Genomic DNA, 22,719 nt, shown 5'->3' with positions numbered 1-22,719 from the left:
CAAATATTAAATATTTCTCTTTAACATCAAATATTCATATTAAATCAAAGTCACAGAGGGGAAAACCATTGTTGGGTATCAATTATTAAGAGTGAAACACTCAAAACTGAACCAGCATGGTAAGCAAAGACCAAACAGCTGAATTTCATATATTGATTTAGTGTGTTTTTTTTTTTTTTTTTTTTTTTTTTTTTTTTTTGTTTGTTTTTTTTTGTTTTTTTTTGGTCTAAATGGAGTTTGGAGGTATGCTTAAATCTGACGGCAAATAATGCACTTATATGGGACCATAAATACAGAAACCATGAATACAAAAGCCTTCAGGAATAATAGTCCAAATCTTTCCAGCTTTCGTTTAATTCAGGTGTACCCAGCACATTTTAGCTCACGGGCCACAAGCAGTCCAATTTAATCTTGAGTGGGCCAGACCACTAACGCTATTGCATAATAGCCTATAAATAGCACATTCAAATGTTTCCCTTTCTTTGTTGTTTTTTTTCTAACAATGACGGAAAATTATCCACTTTCCTCATTTAATATTAGCCCTGCTGAGTCAACAGACACTCACCGGCCAATTTATAAGGTACTCATGTTCAACTGCTTGTTAATGCAAATGTCTATTCAGCCAACCACATTGCAACAACTCGGTGCATTTATGCATGTAGGCACAGTCAGGACAACCTGCTGAAGTTCAAACAGAGCATCAGAATGAAGAAGAAAGGTGATGCAAGTGACTGTATGTGGCATGATTGTTGGTACTACATGGTGTGGTCAGGGTATTTCAGAAACTTCTGAGAGTGGTCAGAAAAAGAAAATATCCAGCGAGTGGAAGTTCACTAGGTGAAAATACCTTGGTGATGTCAAAAGTGAGAGGAGAATGAGCAGAGTGCCTCAAGCTGATACGACTGGAACAGTAACATACTGATAAGCTTATCTTTGGCAGAACAGAGAAAACCTTGAAGCAGGTGGTCTGCAGCAGCAGAAGACCACACCGAGTCCCGTCAGCTAAGAGCAGGGAACCAAAGTTATATAAGACTGGACAAACATTGCCTGCTCTAATTAGTCAAGTTGTGCTTTGATGTCGGTGTGGAAGGGTTGAAATTTGGCACAAAATAAGATGAAAGCATGGCTCTATCCTGCCTTGTGTTAACCACTCCGGTATGTGGTGGTGGCGTACTGTTGTAGGGGATATTTTCTTGGCACACTTTGTACCTCTCAGTGCCAGTTTAGTGTTGTTTAGCAACACCAGATGATACCTGTTACTGACCGTGTCCATCCTTTTGTGACCACACTGCACCCATCTTCTGATGGCTGCTTCCAGCAAACATTGCAGTCAGTTTACTGTGCTTAAATGGCCTCCAGTCAGCAGAAATCAATCCCGTAGAGTCCCTTTGGGATTTGGTGGATTGGGAGATTCGTATCACGAATGTGCAGCTGACGAATCTGCAGCAACTGTGTGATGCCGTGACGCTGTCAATATGCAGCAAAATCTCAGAAAATTTTCAAGCACCTCGTTGAATCTGTGCCACAAAGCATTAAAGCAATTCTGAAGGCAAAACGGGGTCCAACCCAGTGCTAGCAAGTTGTAACTAATAAATTGGCCAGTGAATATATAAGCACAATTTCCTCTTCTGTTGTGTTGTGTTTGCTTGGCTCCAGACACGACAGTCAGAGTGCAATGAAGTGCTTGTTACGTCTGATATCAGGCTGCTTTTGTTTCTTAAGCTTGTGGAACTAACTTACTTAAACGTGCATGCGTCACCTGTTCACGTCAGTGAAAAAATTAATTTGTTTTAATTTGTAAACTCCTGCACCTTCATTTCACTCTTGTTCATTAAAAGCACATTGCACATGTGTTTTTTGGGATGATTTTTAGGAATCAAGCACTTCTCATGTTTGTTATTGAGACTGTCTGAAAACAAAGAGGACAGGCAACATGATCTTGAGATTAGTTAGTAAATTAGAAAAAAAGAATTTCTAAAACCTTTTTTTTTTTTGGCTCCTCTGTAGTTATCAAACTGCCAGCACCAGAGAGGAGGAGGAGACACTGTGCAGCTGCTGACTGATATCACAACTGTGTGTGTGTGTGTGTGTGTGGCAGGGATAATTATGTTTACCACATAAGATTCAGTGGTGGTATGAACTCATAATTTGTATTCATATTTTAAAAGAAAAGATCCTCCACTATTGGAGGCATTATTGCCGTTGCTAAGTGTAGCAGTTTTTCTGCTTTTTGAGACTTGTAAAGGGGGAGGAGGCAGTAAGTGTACGTGTTCTAAATATTCGAGGGTTGACATTTGATATTGCATAGTCCAGTGTGACTTTGTGGCTGGTTAGTATCTTTACCTTGTTGTAAGCAGTGTTGGGGAGTAACGGAACTCATACTGTATGTATGAGGAACTGTATACCGTTACAGTTGACTAGTAGTATGCAGTTACTTTGTTGAAATAAATGGATTGCAGGGCGATCTTTTCCTGTTTCATATGTGAGGCTATCCCCTCTCAAATTTTGGTAATTACACGCATTGCCGAAACCCAAATAAAACACGAAATGAAAAGCTCTAATATAAGGGTCCTGTTAATTTTGGTTGCGTCAGTTACACAATGGACCCGAAGCCAGCACAACAGAACCAGCAGTCAAAGAATCGACCTCCAATCTAAAGAAACATCTGGAAGTAAGTTCTTTTATTAAGAACTTAACCATTAGCCTAGTTCAATTACCTTGTTTTAGTTGTGTTAGCTACCTGGGCTATGTGTGACTTCAGTGTCTTCAATGTACTTTTGCTGTGTGATTTATTACTATTACTGAAGGCTTCTCGCCACCGACCTAACATTGTTTGCTGGCGTTAGCTGAGGTTAGTTCATAGACTGCAGGCGGTTAGAATTGATGGATAGCATTAACAACCTGCTAGCTGCAAATAATCATGCATAGTTCTAAGAGCAGTCTATGAACTAACCTAACAATGTTAGCTCGGTAGCGAGTAACCTTCAGTAATGGTAATAAATCACACAGCAATAGTACATTCATGTAGTTGTAGAAAAGCATGACAATATATTAAGTAATCCAAAGTATTCAGAATACGTTACTCACACTGAGTAACGTAACTGAATGCATTACAAACTTCATTTTGGGGCATGTATTCTGTAGTGGAATACATTTTAAAAGTAACCTTCCCAACACTGCGTAAGTGGCTTTCAGTCACAGCAGAGGCCATCACCACTGGAGCAGCGAGGCTTGTAAAAATGTTGGGGGCGGGTGCGTGGAGTCAAGTCTGGGCATTCCGCGTTAAATCAGGACTGGGCATCCAAAAATGAAAGATGGCAGCCTCCTTTGGTTTTAGCTTCATTTTTGGGAAATGACAGGAAGCAGAGGCACATATGCAGTCTATGATTAAACTACCAGGAAAAGATGAGTAATACATTTTCTGTGGACCTTTCAAGTTGAAACGTGATGATTCACATTTATAAATTGCTAGATTGTGTTCTTCTCTTTCTGAATCAGGTCTTGATTTGCTCCACAGCCCTCATCCAACGTATTGCAGCTCACTAGGCTATGATTTTAGCATTTTATACACCAGCATAGTTAGAGCACCTGCACCCCCACCTCTGGCACCGGTTTGTAGTGCAAAATACAGGCAGTCCCGTACAGAAGAAGAGTGAATCATCTCAGGTTTAAGGTTTCTTCAGGAGGAAAGGAGAAGGAATTTTAAAGCTCTTGAAAACTGTGATTAGCATTTTTTCCACATTTTCTTACCTTGATAATCAAAATAAAAAGAAATAATCTTTAGACTAATGAAAGATGAAAACTTGTCTTATTTTATGGTACCTTTAAGAGGTAATGTAATTTTGCTATACAGCAAGGTGAAACCAAAACATTCACACTAGTTGCTGTGCTATGTTTTGTATAATGTGAAAAGTGTAAACTTGTGAAATTCAGCTTTAAGCAAAGAAGATGGGGTGTTAATTTTGCAGGCTGTCTAGATGTTAGCATTACATAAGACGTGCTGTAGGAGGCAAAGTGTGTGTCACTCTTCATGGACAGGGATGAGGAGGTCTAGAGACAAAGCCCGCCCTCCCACCTCCTTGCCTTCAATCTCACTGGCGAAGGTTCCCTGTTCCTGTGGCAGAGTTCATTACAGGTTACAAACACTGCTGCTTTGTCCACATGACTTGGAAATTTCACTCTCCCTCTCTGCTCATCTTCATCGCCGGAGACGGGGCGATTTAAAGTGTGTCCTCTGGATTAGCTGTCTTTTCCATCACAGGGTTGTACTCCAGTTTGTAGCATCCAGGGAGGAGAGGTGCAGCGTAACTGAAACAATGCAGCATCTAGCCAGAGAAGCAGTGTGTCTCTCTTTAAAAATGAAGCCCGCTGTCGGTTTTACACGAGTTGGATCACATTTCTCCACGCAGTCTGCTGTCATCAGCGATGATAGCGCTTGTTTACTCACCCTGCTAATTTTATGTCTTCGCGAATGCGCATAAGCCTTATACGTAACTTGAAGTCGTGTATGTGTGTGAGCATCAGGGCATTTAGATTAGGCAGTAGACATGAAATTATAATGAAGATTTTTTTTTTTTCCTGCCTCTTGTGTATCATCACATATTCAGTGCTGCATTACTAATAGTGAAGCGGTAGAGCAATCTTAACATAATTAAAATTTCAATTTGGACCCGTAGTTAAGGTTTCTCTGTGTAAACCCCTGGAGTGGCATTCTTTAGGAACAAGATTGCAGTTTGTTCTGTTCACTGCAAGACAAAATTAAATATTTTTCCCTTAAAAGCAATGCAAGCTCCTAAACCTTGATCCAGGATTTCACAGGTTAGTGGGTTAAAGACAGGAGATCAATCAGAGGCAGTAGAACAGAAAGAGGCAGCTGTTTTGTTAGTTCCCTCAAAAGACCTAAAGCTGTTTGTTGCACTGCTTTTGTTGGTCAGAAAACATACCCTGCATTAGTGCAATCCCAGGGTGATTTCTTCAGACTCAGCAAGATGGATGGGTTAAGGTGGGGGGGGGGGGGGGGGGTGTTTGTCCCCCCCCCCCATCTGCTATCACAGTTTTTTCCTCCCTCAGTGTCTGGTTAATAATTTGTGCTTGGAGGAGGGATGAAACACCCCCTTCATTCCTCCTCGTCTCTCCCTTAGTGTAGAATCACACAAAACACCACAGCACCTGCAGAGCACAGCTAACTCAGGAGCACCGCTGCCAGTTTCAAATTCTGCCTTTTCAAGCACCTACCACTCGTCTCATATTGCAATAGTCTGTCTTGGCTGATTTCTGTTTAAAGTGCAGGACTCTGCAGATAAAACTCAGATGATACTGACTGCAGTTCATTTTACTTCAGTATTTCAGGTGCTATATTTGTGAATTATTCAGACTCTCTCTTAGTAACAGCAACAGGTTTCCTCTTTTCATGTTGCTGTGTTTAACTGGAGATGCATATTGTATATGATATCCCCCACCCCGCCAGACGATGCTGGCGGCTTCAGTTTGTTTTAAACTGTGAAATCCAAAATAACAAACACCTCAGCTGGTGGTGCTTGAAGTTAAATCTCCGCTGGTGTATCATCGTCCTGTGTTTGCTTTTGCTTGCCGTCTGTGCACACACATGTACAAAGAAAGTCAATATGTGGTTTCACACTCTTTCAGCATTGTTAACACAGTAAACATCAACTACATATAGCAAATATGAAGTTCTGTAAATATGGATTATGGTTTCATAGCATTAGTATAAAAATATCGAAACCTGTAAACAGTATTGATTTATTTGGCCTAGATGGGTTTTTTGTTTGTTTGGATAGGTTCTTATTTAAAGGGAATAAATTAAAATCGATCGTGACATGCCCATACTCATATGTATGTTATTGATGACTGGACTAATTTCTTCTGTCTTTTTGATAGGCCACACAGACCACTCCAAAGTAACAAGAAGTCTTTCTTCTGCGATTTTATATATAAAAATAAAATAAAATACTCAAAAGGTTCAGATGAAGTTAACATGAAGCTTCATAAGTCCTGAACACATTAACAGGGTTTCAGAGTTCCTCTTTTATATCTTGTGAGTCTTTACTTAATGAATCCTTTATTTAAACAGGTAAATGGTAAATGGCCTGTATTTGTATAGCGCTTTTCTAGTCCCTAAGGACTAGAAAAGCGCACACATTCACACACAGGTGATGGCAGCTACATTGTAGCCACAGCCACCCTGGGGCGCACTGACAGAGGCGAGGCTGCCGGACACTGGCGCCACCGGGCCCTCTGACCACCACCAGTAGGCAACGGGTGAAGTGTCTTGCCCAAGGACACAACGACCGAGACTGTCCAAGCCGGGGCTCGAACCGGCAACCTTCCGATTACAAGGCGACCTCCCAACTCTTGAGCCACGATCTCACTGAGATCAAAATCCACTTTAACAGGCTCTAGAAAGTATGAGCCCGGACAAAACATACAAGTAAGCACCATTCCCCAACTCTCTGTGAATGGTACTTATGACTAGGGGTGGGTTCTTATAATCGATTCATCGATTAAAATCGATTCTGGCTTGGATAACGTAAAATCGATTCATTAAAATCCTGAATCGATTTTTTTAATATAAATTTATTTTGCCCAAAATGCCAGAATCTCAGGTGAAACAGTTAAGACAGTAAATGAGAGCAGGAACACGGATTCTGCACAAAGACTTAAACACACAGCGGGACCCGCGGATCAGAATCAGTTAGATGTCGCTTTTCTCACAGTCGGGGCTGAAAGCCAACAGCTCGCTGACTCTGATCTGTCGGCGGGTCTGCGCTTTGTGTTCACGCCCTTTATGCGCCGATTCTAAAGCTGTTAGTTTGATCTCTCTCCAAACAATATTGACCGAACCAGCAGCAAAAGAAGATCCAAACGCTTCACATAAACATCGTCATGAATTCACTCAGACTTTTACTGTTTTGCTTCCACTGCGATGCACAGCTCTCTCTCTGTACTTCAAGAACAGTTTCCCTTTCTTCATTATTCGCTTGCTTGTTACGCACAAGTCTACTGTTGTTTACAGGCTGTCGGCCGCTGTTTTTTCCCTTTTACATTCTTCCGAAAAGAAAACCTCATTTCTGCTGTTCAATACTGAACAAATTTAAACTTTTTAAAATTATTCAAAATGCAAAACGCTGTGTCTGTAATAAAACCGCTGTAACTTCAGAGGTGATGTTCATATGTTGATTAATGGTTTTCTTTCGTTTTTGATGTACTGCAGAATATTTTTATAAAATCCCAGGCCAGGAAAATCACCTTCATGTTTTTCTGTGTTTTATCCTCAGCTACTTTGACACAAAGGCCTCTGCTGTGATGCTCACACCTGTGATAAAGTCTTGCGTGTGTCAGCTTCCTTTTTATTGATACAAAAATATGTAAATGTACTGATCTGAATTATAATATTTCTGACTGTCAAAATTTCCCAGATTTAAATCGAATCGAATTAAATCGAATCGTGGATCGAATCGATTCGGGGCCTTGTGAATCGGAATTGAATCGATTCTAGAAATCAGTGACGATACCCAGCCCTACTTATGACCATTTGCATTTCTTTTTTTCCTGACCTCACAGCCCATGTTCGTTGGTGGTGCTAGTTTCAGTCATTATGCAGATGTACTGTTTATAAGCTTGGGGAAACATGCAGTTGGCTGAGGCTGCGTCCACACTAATGCGTTTTCTCTCCGTTTTGGCCTTCCGTCCACACTGAGACGGCGTTTTAGAAATGCTCTCGAAAACGCAGACTTTCTAAAACGATGACACATTTTAGTCATGTGATGCAGTCATGTGACCAATTAAAGATGGCGTAGTGCATTATACAGCAGTTGTTTTGATTGCTCTAAAAAAGATTAATATCAGTTTGTACATGCTCCAGATAGCTTTTCTTCAAATTCTTTAATCCTCACTCGCTTTTGCGCATGCGCAGCACTGGAACGTAAGCGTTTTGGGCCATTTCAACGTGGACGCACAACTCTGTGAAAACGACTGAAAATGCTAGTGTGGACGTGGAGCGTTTTCAGACGTAAACGCAGTTTTCAAATCTACCCGGGCTAGTGTGGGCGTAGCCTGAGGAAGTCACTTGGGTGATTGACGAAACATTTCTCCCACTGAAAACTCTACACCCAGATGAACAGATGAGCATGGATCAAGACACAAATACACACAACTTTCTTTCACTTAAAGTGGTGCAAAAACAGTTGTACTAATGATCAAGAAATCTGTCTGCTCTTCATGTGCCTGGACAACCGTTCAGAACCCCGTCAGTCTCAGTGGATGTGCTGCTGGGGACCCAGTAAGTGCTGTGTTGAGTTTGAGGTAGATTGGATTTGGCGGTTCTCATATTTTGGCTAAAAGTTGTTCTCTGTTCTTAGTGTTTCCCCCAGAGTGACTGTAGCCACTGTGTGTGTGTGTGTGTGTGTGGGGGGGGGGGGTTGGGGAAACACACAGAGAGATGATTGTTTGCTTTATTTTAGAGAGCCATTGGCATTAACAGTCCCCAAGCCAAGTTAATTTTGCCAAACTGTCACCTTGACCCTAATGTACTTCGAGCTTTAACCCGAGAACCAAGAATTAACCTGCAAACAGGCCTTTGAAGGAGTGTTAAAAAGAAGAGCTGGCTTAAAAAGAGGGCCCAACACTCAAACTGACTCTTACAAAAATAACTGGCCATGGTTTTTTATTTGTTTTTGTTTACTTTGGCCTTCATATTCCTCTGACAAAAGACTTGAATCACTCACTCATTTTGTTTGGATGAGCAGTTCTCCAGAATGCTGCAACCCACAATCTGCCCAATCTGCACAGCCACGTTTTGAGTAGGCACAATCACACACAGATTCAGCAAGTGTGTTACATTTTTTTTTCTTTTCTTCTTTTAACAGCAGCTTTAGGATTGTCTCAATGTGACACTTTTAGGTAAACACTGTTGAAACTAGTTTATTTTTTGTAGCTACTATTTAACTCTCCCTGTGTTAATGTTTAAAAAAGAAGATAAGCTAAATCGTTTAACTTTAAATCCACTTGTTTCAGTAAAGTAAGAACTGTTTCACTTTGATCGTGTGACGTTCATGATATCATTATAATATTTGACATCCCACACTTTAAAGATTTAGCCATAGTTTACACATAACATAAAGTGGATATCCGGTGCTGGTGAAAGAGGATCAGCTCTCCTTTACGTTGTGCATACACAGATGTGGTTTGCTTTTAGGGTGAGGATCGGAGATGCATATACACGATTATCAAAAGGAAGCCAAGACAGAATGGTAGATTGAACAGTGCTCTTCCTATTAGCAGAAGAGAAGCATTATTTTTCATCTGGGCACTAATCAGATTTTGATCTTCAGTTTGTTAATTGGATTTTGCATTTGGGAATAAAAAGCAATTTTAGCCGCTTGAATATTTGTAACATTTAGCAGTTTTCAATTCAAGATCCATTCACTTAAATTTGGACTTTTTTTCATTTCCATTTGCACAATAAGTATAACAAAACAGCATATTTATATATTTATTTTTGGCAGTTTTGACAGTTAGGCAGTGGAATGCTTACAAAAACAAACGACGATTTGTTTTTATTTTTCTTTTCTAGCTGATGACAGGTGGAAGGACTGACTGCTGCAGTTCACCTGTCACACTGTAACACAGGTGTCCTAGGGCAAGCTCAGAGAGTGCAGAAACCTTCAATGGAACAGAAAGGCCACAGGTCACTTGAGCGCAATTTTCACAATAAATATACCCTCAGAAGCTTTCTGACGTTTCTGGTTTTAAGCAAGAGGTGTCAGAAAAACTAACACAAGGATTGACTGGTCTGTAACAGCCATGTGCTGATAGCAGCATTGATCCATTTGAAGTTGTCTCCTCATCATTGTGTAGAACGATTTGGGTTGTTCACACACTTACAGGAAGTTAGAGCTGGGACCGTTGTAAGATAGGTTAGGTTCACGGCACTGATGTTGTGTCTTAGCAGTAATAATTGTGGTTAGTACAATTTGCAAAGCTACATCTCTAAGTCAGAATCCAGTCTAGATCCAGTGATACAGTAGCGCTGTGGAGTGCTGGTTGTTGTCACATAGCCAGCTTGTGGAGGACTGGGTTAGGAGAGGGCCAAGAGACTTTGTTTCTGGAGGACCCGGGCTAAATAACTTTTAAACGATCTGAACCGCAGTGCAAAATTGCAGGTTTGAATTAAGATAAGATAAGATAGAACTTTATTAATCCCTCGGGTGGGTTCCTCTGGGAAATTCGACTTCCAAAAAAAGCACAGCAACGACCAAAGTTACAGAACTGTTATTTATTTATATATATATATATACACACACACACACACACACACACACACACACACACACAGAGACAAATATAAATAAAATATACGAAGGGGATAAATAGGAATAAAAAATAAAAATACAAGTGAATTGCACATTTCAAGTATTGAGTCTATTGCACTGTTGACTATTTACAAAAAGTATTGCACAAGGTATTGTACAGTGAGGTGAAGAGGCACTACAGCTTAGTTGTTCCCCCCCCTCCTTTGTCCTCCTGTTTCCCCTCCCTCTCCCCTCCAGAGAGGAGTTAAACAGTCTGATGGCGTGTGGGACAAAGGAGTTTTTAAGTCTGTTAGTTCTTGTCTTGGGGAGAAGCAACCTGTCACTGAACAGACTCTTCTGATTGTTTATGGCCGTGTGCAGAGGGTGTCTGGCATTGTCCATAATGTCCATCAGTTTCTTTAATGTCCTTTTCTCTGCCACTGTCACCAGAGTGTCCAGCTTCATGCCGACCACAGAGCTAGCCCTCCTGATCAGTTTCTCCAGCCTGGATGAGTCCTTCTTTGCTGTGCTGCTCCCCCAGCACACCACAGCATAGAAAAGTACTCCAGCAACCACTGACTGGTAAAACATCCTCAGGAGCTTCCTGCAGATGTTAAAAGACCTCAGCCTCCTGAGGAAGTACAGTCGGCTTTGGGCTTTTTTATACAGGTGCTCTGTGTTGCATGACCAGTCCAGTTTATTGTCCACCCACAGCCCGAGGTACTTGTACTTGTTGACCACCTCCACCTCCTCCCCCTCTATCTGAACTGGCAGTGGACCTTCTCTGGACCTCCCGAAGTCCACAACCAGTTCCTTAGTCTTTGAGGTGTTGAGTTGCAGGTGGTTTGTGTGACTCCATGCGACAAAGTTCCTCACCAGACTTCTGTACTCCTCTTCTTGATCATCCCAGATACACCCCATGATGGCCGTGTCATCTGCAAACTTCTGAATATGGCATAATTCAGAGTTGTAGCAGAAGTCAGAGGTGTACAGGGTGAAGAGAAGAGGGGACAGCACAGTTCCCTGTGGTGCTCCTGTGCTGCTGACCACAGTGTCAGACGTGATGTCCTTCAGCCTGACGTACTGTGGTCTGTCGGTGAGGTAGTCGGAGATCCAAGCCACCAGGCAGGGGTCCACCTCCATCCTGTTCAGTTTTTCCTGAAGCATACAGGGCCGGATGGTATTAAAGGCACTGGAAAAGTCAAGAAACAGGATCCTGACCGTGCCTTTTCCCCCATCCAGGTGTGAGTGGGCTCTGTGTAGGAGGTACAGGATGGCATCCTCCACTCCGACACCCACCTTGTATGCAAACTGTAGTGGGTCCTGGGCATGTTGTACCTGTGGTCGGAGGAGGTTGAGGAAGAGCCGCTCTAGAGTCTTCATAAGATGTGACGTCAGTGCCACCGGTCGGAAGTCATTCAGCTCATTGGGCCGGTTCTTTTTGGGGACCGGGACGATGCAGGATGTCTTCCATAGGGCGGGCACTCTCCCCAGTCACAGACTGAGGTTGAAGACTCGTTGTAGCGGCTCCCCAAGTTCAGCAGCACACGCCTTAAGCATCCTAGGACACACCTTGTCTGGGCCTGCTGCCTTTCTGGGGCGAAGCTTCCTCAGTTGCCTCCTGACCTGAGTGGCTGTGGGAGAGGAAACTCACCAGTGATTTGCATTCGTAGCTGACAGATTATATCTGCCATGATTTGCTTTCCTCAGAAATTACCTGAGCGTCTGCTTGTAATGCTGTTAAATCTGCATTTAAGGTTATGAGTGCTGCTGCAAGAAATTAATCAACGATTCTCAGATGCAGCAAACAGATTCTGTCTGCCATGGATTTCATTCTTATTAAATTATCTAAACTTTGTCAGTTTTCTAAAAGAGACCCCTCTCCACCCAAGGATAACAGATAAAAGCCTTACTGTTGTTAAAGTAACACAGACTTCAAGAAAACTATATATGCAAATCTATATATTATGCAAATAATAATTTGGTTACAATCAAGTTATATTATGATAAATGTAATCAGTGAATAAAATTATTTTTCTGTACTGCTGCTGAGTGATGTAACTGCAGACAGGCTGTAAGAGTCATGGTTGGATGTTGCAGACATGTCTGGGCTTTCCCAAGAGGAGGGAGAAAGGGAAGTAGGAGTTTGTAGAAGCTATAAAGCTAAACTGTGGACTCGCTTTTTGGATTTTTCATGAAACCATAAGGGTTTAAACCTGTTTATAAAGTATTGTTACATCTTTTTTTAAATGGTTCTAACAGGTTCTAGGCCACCAAAGTAGAAGCCTAGCAATGCATAAAGTGTACATATCATCAAGGGGTGAGCTGCCGTTAACCGGTGGACTGGTAACTGTATTCAACTAACAGGGCTACTCAGTTGAAGTGTGTTACCAGAGGATGCAGGGTAGTCACCTGGACATGTCTCCCTGTCACAAATTTAAATAAGTTTCTCGCAGTTCGTACTAGGATAATAGACTTGGACTTCCTATACAGGCGTAACTGGGATCTGTCACTGTGCTAATGTTCAGTTCCCGAACCATCAAAATATGGCCTGGTTCTTTTAAGTGACCAATCCAGAGTTTGTGCCCACTCTGTGTGGGTGGGGTTTTTTTTTTTTTTGTTGTTTTTTTTGTTTTTTTGGATTAGTTGTTTTTTCTTTCTGGATTTTTGTTGGATTTTTTTATGTGTGTGTGTGTGTGTGTGTGTGTGTGTGTGATGTGTGAAATACAGTGGTGTCATTCAAGTCATATACTAAAGAGATGGAGCAGTGTTGGAGTGGAGACCAGTTAAAGATGGTTAAATGTTATAATAACCACAGTTTCTTGCTTTCTCTGGTTATTCAGCAGTTAAACAGTGCAGCAGGACCTATGCAGCCCAATCAGGTCCCCCCCAACCAGAACTTCATCAACAGAGCCCCAGGTCCTATTCCAGTTTCCCACGGCAATGTCCAGCAGCAGGTAAATAAATGAACCCTCTTTGTGCTGGCTCGTCTGCCCGTTTTCCCTCATCAGATTCCTCCTGCACTGCCTGATGTTGACACCTGAACTGCCTGGGATTTCTGCATGCGTTGCTGCTAACTCTTTCCTCCACTGTTTTTTTTTTTTTTTTTTTCTTTTTTTTTCCCTCACACTTCCACCACTCTTCTCCACTCCCCCTCCCTCCTTCTTCTGATCTGACCAGTCTGTGGTGGTGGGCATGCCCCCTGTTAGTCAGGTCTCTATGATGGAGGAGCAACAGAGACAGAACAACATGGTGAGACCCAAAGTAGCTCTCAACTTAACCAACATGTATTTACGTTGTTCACAAGTGCTTATAATTATAATATTAGAATTCAGTTGTAGGTCTTACTGAGCTACATCGATTATAATACAATATATAGTATAATAAGCTCCTTGTGTCTTCATTCAAAGCTACCTTACAATTGCATCTCTTGTCCTGAAAATCAAGAAACATTCGTTTGTTTGACGGTGTCAGGAATCTTGTATTCAACCTTTTTCACACGTGCTGCAACATTATCCAACATACACTACATGGACAAACGTCCTTGGCCACCTACACAACACATTGTAATCTTGTCTGGGACTTTGTGGCTGAATTACTATAGCTCCTAAATGCTTTCCCTTTCCAGTGAAAACTCTCAAATTCAAAGATTAAGAGGTGTGACCAAATAATTTTGCTCATACAGTACATGAGAATTCAAAAATGCAATGAGGCTCCCTCACTTAAACCACATGGAGTATATCCAGTAGAGTGAATCTCTGCAGAGGACTTTTTCCTACATTGTGACGACTGTGGAATTTCCCCCAACCTGATTCTTTTATGATTTCTCTTACATTTATGTGTGAAAATGTTGATAGCTATTTCTCTCAACCAATTGCTCAGCATCAGCCTGGTGTGTAGCTAATTTACATGGACTATATTTAAAAAAAAAAAAAAAAAAAAAAAAAAAAAAAAATTGAGGTTGACGTCACCTGTTGGTTTTAGACTCAAATTTGAGGCCTAATTTTTAGCTTTGTCAGTTTTTCTGAGCCAGGAGTGATTCATGCTATTCATGCTAAGCAAGGCTGGTTTTAGTGCTGTTTCTTTGTATCTTAACAACCTTTGGAGCCAGCCTCATGTGGCCACTAGAGGAACTGCACATTCCATAATTGCTTCATTTTTCAGCTGCTTGCTAATTTCCTGTCACAGCATGTGTGCTGATGTTTTAAGTTCCTGTTGAGTACGTCTGAGACTGCATGCCCTTGATGCTAAATAATACATTAAACTGATGACATGCATGCATATGTTTGTGTAATTTAATGAAATTGATCTTTTATTGTCATCTGAAGGTTTTTAGACTGTAGTCGCCAATATCAGACTCCAATAACTCCTTGTATTTGTAGTTGGCTGGGGATCATATTTAAGGTACCCCAAGTGTGTAAACTGAGATTATGGGTCATCCACCCAGTAATTTGGAGAGCCAGAACTTATCTTATTTTTCCATTTTTAGAATAAGTGCAGGTCAAGTTTAACTTTTCTTTTTCTTCACTTGAACCAAGTGAGTGCTCAGTGAGCCTGCACAAACACTGCTTTTTTTTGTATGTGACAATGTTGAATTCTAATTTGTCACACCACTGCAGCTGCTATTAACTGTAGCATTGCTTTCAAAAATAGCAGTGTTTGTGATTACTCTAATTAATATTTAGGCTTAACTCTTAAACTGTGTGGCGTTCCTTCAGATGACAATGAGAGCTGCCGGACCAACCAATCAACAGCCGCCCGTCAGTGGCGCTCCACCTAATCAAGTTCCGACTAGCGGACAAGCCCCGCCCCAGGGTCCCATCCTTCGCCTCACAAATCCAGGAGCCAATCCACAGCTTCGCAGTCTCCTTCTCAGCCAACAGCAGCCAGTAAGAGTGCACCAGTCAGCTGTTCGAATGAATTACCTTGTAGTAAATGCTTGATTCTGAAACTGTTGTGTGTCTCTGTCCTTGCAGCAGGGTGGGGTGTCTCACATGCCAAGCATGATGTCTCACCAAGGTTTGGGACAACAGATGGTCCACCAGGCCCCAGGAAGTGGGGCTCAAATGCAGAGCCAGTGGAGGCAACCCATGACAGGTCAGCAAGCATCCCACAGAGAGATGGAAAGAGTTCACTAATATTTGACTCAAGTAGGCATTTAGAATACGGGTCAGGAAATGTGCTCATTGAAGGATATTAAGCTTGACATCTAAAGAAAATAATAACTTTTAAAGGTCACATTTCTAGAAACTGACAACAAGTTAGCAATTCTTGTTTTATTCCATTAAAGATATTTCTGCAGACTTTTATTTTCAAAGCAAATTTTAAAGCCACCAAAGCAGCCATCTGTATCTAACAAAAGTTCATGGACTTGTTAAAGTTGAAGATTTCATTCAAGTGTGTGTTTGTGTGTACTGGGCAAATTTTGATTCGTGACATTTTATTTTTGTGCACATTGATTGAAATGTTCTGGTGCATTAATCTATTGATTTCAAACTTTAAATGTTTTCATTGCTTAAAAAAACAAGAGCAGTCAGCCTCTGCTGAGCCTGAAAATTCCCTCAATGCCACGCATGAGCTGAGCCCATGGAACCAGAAGGATTTCTGGGTCCACGTTAGTTCATATGATATGTTTTTATGATAGAAGTTCAAACAGGATGAACGTGTGCTTCATTTTTCTTAATGCAATTTGATGTGTTTTTGTGAAAATAAGACTAGAGATGTCCAATTATATCATGTCTGGCAATAGAATACTTCACAAGATACCCGGACCAACATCTGGATAGACTCCAGAAAGTTAATTACATAATCTTCTTGGCAGAGGTAAAACGATGTTAAATTTTGGTAGGAAGTGGCGTGACTCAAAAGGTTGATGAGGAGGGCAGAAAGTCTGAGCCGCAACATGGAGAATCTGGCCATTTTTAAAAATAAAAGACCCAGTAGAGATTAAATGTTCTGCTTCTGAAATGTTCCTTTTATGATGTGAAGCTGTGAGATGAACAGGCTTTTTGGATCATGCTTTATAGGGATATGTCCATTGTCTTCCATGCAGTGTAATGTTTATGCCACAGCTGGTAGGGCTGTGCGATATGACCAAAATCTCATATCCCGATATAAGACATTTATCGTCCCGACAACGATATATATCACAAAAATTTAACATTTTGTGAATCTCAGGCAACTCGACTCGCGTGAAGTATTTTCAGCTGGGCGGCGTGTACCTGGAGTCGGGTGTTACATAAGTTGAAACGGCCGCAATTTTCTTTGAGTATTTATTACACGGCATGCTGCGGGGAAAAGGCTGTTCTAAGGTTTATTTTTTAGCACCTGGCGGCTCTTTTTAGCTTCTCGTCCGTAAACGTTCTGCATAGTATTTCACGTGATTCAGTTTATTTTGAAAAATCAGGACAGAATCTTCAGCTTTATTGTGAAAGGTCTATGTGGAAAATAAACAAGTGGACGGCAGAGCCACGCGATGATTTTACCGTCATTGTTGCTAACGCCAACGCTTGAAAACAGTGGCTTGTCCGTCCGTAGTGTGGCTATATTAAGTATAAGAGAAAGAGAGAACTTAAAGGAATTCTACAGTAACCATCAAAACTATGGAAAAATATTGCCGTAAACAGTTTATTTTATGACACCACAAAACAAACGATAGCATAATATGAAACGATAGACATTTTCATATCATCAGCCGATATATATCGTTATATCGAACAGCCCTAACGGCTGCCCTAAATGAACAATATTGGTAATTACCAATATCATTTATGTTTCTACAATGGTTAATCCATTATTTTTTTTAATTGCCCAAACAGAATTATTGTTTGTATTCATGAATTTGCAATTTTACTGACCTACAAAAAGCAGAAATTTTTTTTTTTTTTTAAATTATTAGTTTTCTATCTCAGAGAAGTGTAGTGTGCCGGCTCGTGAATTCAGTTTATTATTTGCCTAATAATTAACAATATAAATGACTTTTTTTTTCTTTTTTTTTTTGACAGAAGTATTCGTGTTTTTATGAATTTGTAATTTACTGTAGAGGTTTAGTGCTTTATTATTGACTCGAAATTACACAAAACACTATCGTAATCTAGTGTTTGGGGTAACAAATTACTTTCTATAGGGAGTAAATAAATTAAATGTGTTGCGTTTGAAAAAGTGCAGAGTAGACGTGGCTTTTCTTTTTTAAGAGTACTGAAATCCAACACTTGTTACACCCTCTGAGAGTATGGATTGATTTTAGTCACTGGTTTGCTTTGTGGTTTGATATGCACGTACTGAAAGTAATCAGAAAAACAAACAAAAACAAAGCTACGCTTGCAACAGAAAACACAGCCGCTGTGCAGTCGTCCCAGTCTGAACACTGTCAGTGCCATCAGGCAGTGCACGTGGATGGGGGTGTCAAAGATTTCCCTGATGATAGAAATGGCTCCATATACATAATCTTTGTCTGCGATTGCCTGTGGTTTGTTGTTCATGTTTTACTTTGAGAAAAAATAAAACGGAAGCACTTGGCTTCGAAATCCTGCATGTCTGAGCCAATACATTTTATTGCAGCGCATAAACATTTTAGCTCACTGTACACAGTAGTAAGTACCTTGATGTTTACTTATCTCAAACAAAGTGTCTCTAAAGTAGGTCTCTGTAAAAAGGAGAACAAATGCAGTGCCGCAGCATATTAGTTCTCACTATCCTGCTTTAAACTCTTAACTTTTTCTCTCCGCTTCGATTTTTAAAGCGTTTCCAGAAACTGTCTTATCCTTTCTTCCCATCCCAGGTCAGATGATGATGTCTGGAGCTCAGAGAGGAGCCGTCCCGCAGCCCGGGATGCCACAGGTCTCGAGCATGATGGAGGATGAAGTCCTCATGGATCTTATCTGATGGAACTGGGCTTTCGATTTGAATCTGGGCAGCCATTTTTCAGTTTCGACACATATGTCTGCTCTGTCGCTTTAATCCTACAAATGTTCAACGTAATTAGGAAACAAGTCATAAACATTTTTTTTTTAATTTTTTTTTTTTTTAATTACAGGACTGAGTCGCTGAAGTTAATTAGGGGCACACAATGTGAGCATTAGTTTTTCATGTAAATGTTCAAACCATCAGCACGCTAATCCCCCATACTACACACAGGATAGAACAAGCTATCATGCTTCTAGAAATTATACTAAGTTTTATCATTGAAATGGAAACCTGTGTTTTTTTGTTTTGTTTTTTTTAAATTAAGATTTTTTTTTAATTATTGATCATGTTGTTTTATGGAGATGAAATAAAGGTAAACATCGTATAAGACCAAGTTGTTTGTGATTACAAAGAGGTTTTGTTGTTGATGAGTCCGCACTCCTACCACCACCCCCGTGTGAACGCCGCTTGGACTCTTAAGGTGGGAGAGAGTGAGACTGAAATAGACACAGTAATAGATAGTTCGGTGTCTTTTTCTGCCAAATAGTGTCACAGTGTTAATTTTAACTACTCCAATATGTTGTGGAACCATAGAGAGTCTCCTCGTGCCAAGTAGTCCTACCAGATGGCATCAGTTGGCCATGTTTCCCTTGGCATAACGTACAAACAGGCTGGCCGCATGCGCACATGGCACAGACTCCACATATATGCCCACAGTCTGCTTTCGCATCAGTTCTATTGCATGTGAGTTAAGTCCTGTACATCGACAAACACGGGCCTGTTGTGCACCTCGTGGTGGCACGGGCGCTGAGAGAAAAGGGAGAATGACGCACCTGAACTTTTCAGTCTCTCACATATGTTTAATGACATATGTCAGTTTATGCAGTCCCCCCACCCCCCAAAGAACGTGGACACTGTGTGTACACACTAACCAACAGGAAATGATGTCAGTCCCTGTCACCTGGGAGACTGAGACGGTTGCTAAGATACCGTGACAGTGGGTTCTTGTTTCTGAGCTTTTTCCTCAGCCCCGCTTTCACATGGACTCGCACAGATAGACACTAGTCCCTCAGTGGCTGGTGTTCATCCCTCCCATCCCTTAATCACTGGCCGGCCCTCGGAGCCCGGCTTAGCTTCACTTCATCTTCCTCTCTCCCTCTCTATCTCCGTCTATCTGCCTCCATCTCAATATGGATCTATTAGTGCCTTTCTAGGCTCATAAGTTTTTCAGTATCCAAGTTATTAACAGCCAAATTCATTCATATGGAATAAAAATGGTTAAATGTATAGACAAACATAATAAGTTTACCAAATCACTACTTGGGGAGCTGATAGCCAAGCGGTTAGTACACGAACTACATGGACACAAATGCCATCAGCGGTGATTCCCCAGTTTGCTTCCTTGTGTTTCTTACTCGCGCATTTCCTGTCTGTGTCAGCTGGCGTTTTCCAAAAATTAATTTTACTAGTCATGCAAAACAATTGCATAAAATGGACATTTCCTTTTTCTCCAAAGAGATTACAACCGTCAACAAAATGTGAGGAAACTGCTGCTGTGACTTCATATCCAAAACATGATTTCTGTACTACGCTAAAGTTGATATAACTGAACATGAATTCTTTGTAGCACAAGACAGTGCAGTGAGAAAAAAATCTTTTTGTTTAAACTTAATTTAACCAGGAAAATTTTCAATAACATCCCAGTTGAACACTAAGCATCTGCAGGTAATGGAAGTAAGACTAAAGGGGTGAAAAAAGAAAACAAATTAATGAACCCACATGGTAAAATTCTCTCCCCTGGTGGTGAAAATATTGTATTACAAATTCATTGCGCTCATTACGAAAAGTACCTTTAAAATCAGCTGGAAATCTGCCCATGGTGTAACCCATCTTTCAACCTCTGACAGCTGGAATAGGCTCAAGCCCCTCCTAATTAATCAGCAGAAGAATATATATGGGTGTTATCAACCTTTCATTGAGAATAATAAGTAATAGTGTGGCTGTCAACCCTTTTACAGCTTCTTCTAAGATGGAACATTGCAGAAAAAGTTTGTTTTGGTGTTTTCTGTGGTCATGAATAATAAATTAATAAATTCGGTTTCCCTTCCATGCTTGCACTGTGCAAAAAATGACGTGTGGTTCATTCAAATAAACATGATGCAATAAGGTTTTTTGACAGCCTTACTGCATATATTAGCATATAAAAGAGTTATAATTAGATATTCTGAAAACCTTAACCTTGTATTTTAATACATTAAGGAAATTAACTTTAACACCAATTGGGAAAGCAATAATCACAAAGAAGCATTCGGTAATTAAAGCATTAAATCAATGATGACTGTCTTATACAGAAAATATCACGAGGGTTTTGGTGAGTTATTAGTTTAAGTCATGTTCCTCTTGCTTATGATGCAATGGACTAATTATCTGGCGATCACATGATGTCAAATTATTGCACATTTCTTTGCTTAAACACTAGTGTTGTGGTTTTAGTTTGCACCCCTCAGAAGAAGAATATTTGATGTTTCTCTTCTGGTTGTAGATGAAACTATACACCACCAGTGTGTCCTTTACTTAGCCCTGACAGACAATTTTTCAATGGCCAATTAAACATTAAAATATAATTCATTTAGTTGCAGAGCTAGACAGTTTGGTAAATAAAAAGAACTTCATGAGCACTGCAGAACTAGAACTAGAAAATGTGCAAATTAGTTCCTGGAGTGAAAATGAAGACATTTAATTGCACAAGAGCTTAAAATCTTATAATCACGGCATAATTAGGAAAGCTGCGTTTCATAATTATGGACGTGGTAACCCATGTACATCTACATTATTTCCTCGAGCTCCTCCTAGTGGTTTCCAGATTCACCAAGGAGGCTGTGTGATCTCAACCTCCATTAAACTCACCTAACTATCTATGGTGAACCAAACTCTGTGAAACTCAAATTCCTTCCCTTTAGGCAGTGCAAGTATGAAGGATGAAAGGAGATGAGTCGACTTCTGATCTCCTTCAAAATAAAACAGCAAACATTCAGGACTTCAGTTCAGGCGCATTTAGTTTAACGAGATGGGGAAAGCGGTCGTCACAATGGTAAGAGTGGCCTGACAAAGAGAACAAAAAGTATGGCTGACGTGTATAGCTTGATGTAGCTTAAGTAAACTCAGCACAGAGCCTGTTTGGTGAGTTATCTATGGGCTCCATAAATACCTTAAAGAATGCCACTATATCACAGTGCTGCACTGCAGCTTCAGATGATATAAAGCTCAGAGCATGCCACTTCTGAACTCGTCATTTTATTGCAAGTTTATAAAGAGATCAAGTGCTATTACGAATGCACATCCTATAAGGCAGCAACCAGCTCCCAACTCCAATGAGACATTCCAAAATTTTTGAGGAGAAGTAAATATTTAAAAGTGTAGTAAGTAACATTTTTCATGCATTTTTATTCAAATGTTAACTTGAAAAAGAAGACTTCCCTTGACTCTCACTTCTAAAAGCACCCAGACTTGTTTCTGTCGGTGCAAATTTGACTATTCAAGCTGACATATTTTAGGACAACAGGTGTGGTATATATACCCTGGACAGGTCACCAGCCTGTTACAGGCCAAGCTCTGCGATGGGGGGTGTTTAATAAGCTCCCTGCAGCTGTTAATAGTTTGATCATTGCCAAGTTAACTTTGTTACCACGTACAGTCAGGTATACACTGTATACCACAGCCACAGCAGTCACAGCACCTCATACATGATCCTCCTCCTCCTCGAGATTAGATATAAGCAGGTCTGAAATCAGCACCCACCGACCAATCAGATCTTTGCAAAATGCCATCGCCATTCCTTCAGACTTTTATTCATGCATTTCTGGAGGGTCAAAAGTTGCGCGCGTCTGTTTTTCTGGTGAGCGTCAGTAGTAAATATAGATTCTTGGACACAACTTTGTTCCTTGATGTTTTTTTTCCCCTGTTTTCTACAAATAATTTTATAACACTTTTATTGTTCTACATTGACGCTTAGATCATAGAACACATGATGTAAGCCGAGGCTTGAATAGAATTTTTAACCTGCCAGGTGGGCGAGCAGACAACATGGACACCCAAGTTTGTGAATGTGATAACTCTAAAAAGAAGCAACCTAGGAGTTTCAAATGGATACCATAGGTGTATCTACTAAAAATCTTGATCGAGTTTGAATCTCATTGACTTTGGCTTCTAGGTCATAGGTAAGAGATCAAGTTTTCTTGCATTGTAAATGCAATAACTTGAAAACAAGGTGATGTAGAATTTTGAAATTCATACCATATCTACTAGGAAGCTGAGGGGTACAATTAGCCACCACCAGTATTTTGTGTTTATTGTTTTTATACCCAGATGATTAAATTTCACTGCAGCTGCAGGTGAAAGAATAAGCATGTACAGTGGGGCAAAAAAGTATTTAGTCAGCCACCGATTGTGCAAGTTCCCCCACCTAAAATGATGACAGAGGTCAGTAATTTGCACCAGAGGTACA

General features: G+C 40.6%; 1 protein-coding gene across 4 annotated transcripts in view; it reads left to right on the top strand.

The window, feature by feature from the left end:
* Positions 1–18,605, top strand: part of med25 (mediator complex subunit 25) — a 34,378-nt gene extending 15,773 nt beyond the window's left edge. The window contains exons 16-20 of one of the 4 annotated variants that reach the window (XM_080906194.1): positions 13,157–13,267; positions 13,491–13,562; positions 15,029–15,199; positions 15,287–15,407; positions 18,091–18,605. In XM_080906194.1, the coding sequence (XP_080762320.1) occupies positions 13,157–13,267; positions 13,491–13,562; positions 15,029–15,199; positions 15,287–15,407; positions 18,091–18,194 (579 nt within the window). In that variant the 3' untranslated portion in view covers positions 18,195–18,605. Of the gene's footprint in view, positions 1–13,153; positions 13,268–13,490; positions 13,563–15,028; positions 15,200–15,286; positions 15,408–18,090 lie in introns of all 4 variants that reach the window. The other 3 variants (XM_080906193.1, XM_080906196.1, XM_080906195.1) reach the window with 3 other exon arrangements.
* The last annotated feature ends 4,114 nt before the right edge of the window (positions 18,606–22,719 follow it).

The sequence above is a fragment of the Rhamphochromis sp. 'chilingali' genome, assembly GCF_963969265.1.
Source record: "Rhamphochromis sp. 'chilingali' genome assembly, chromosome: 15".
In the NCBI taxonomy this organism is placed as follows: domain Eukaryota; kingdom Metazoa; phylum Chordata; class Actinopteri; order Cichliformes; family Cichlidae; genus Rhamphochromis; species Rhamphochromis sp. 'chilingali'.
This window is presented reverse-complemented; position numbering and strand designations above follow the sequence as displayed.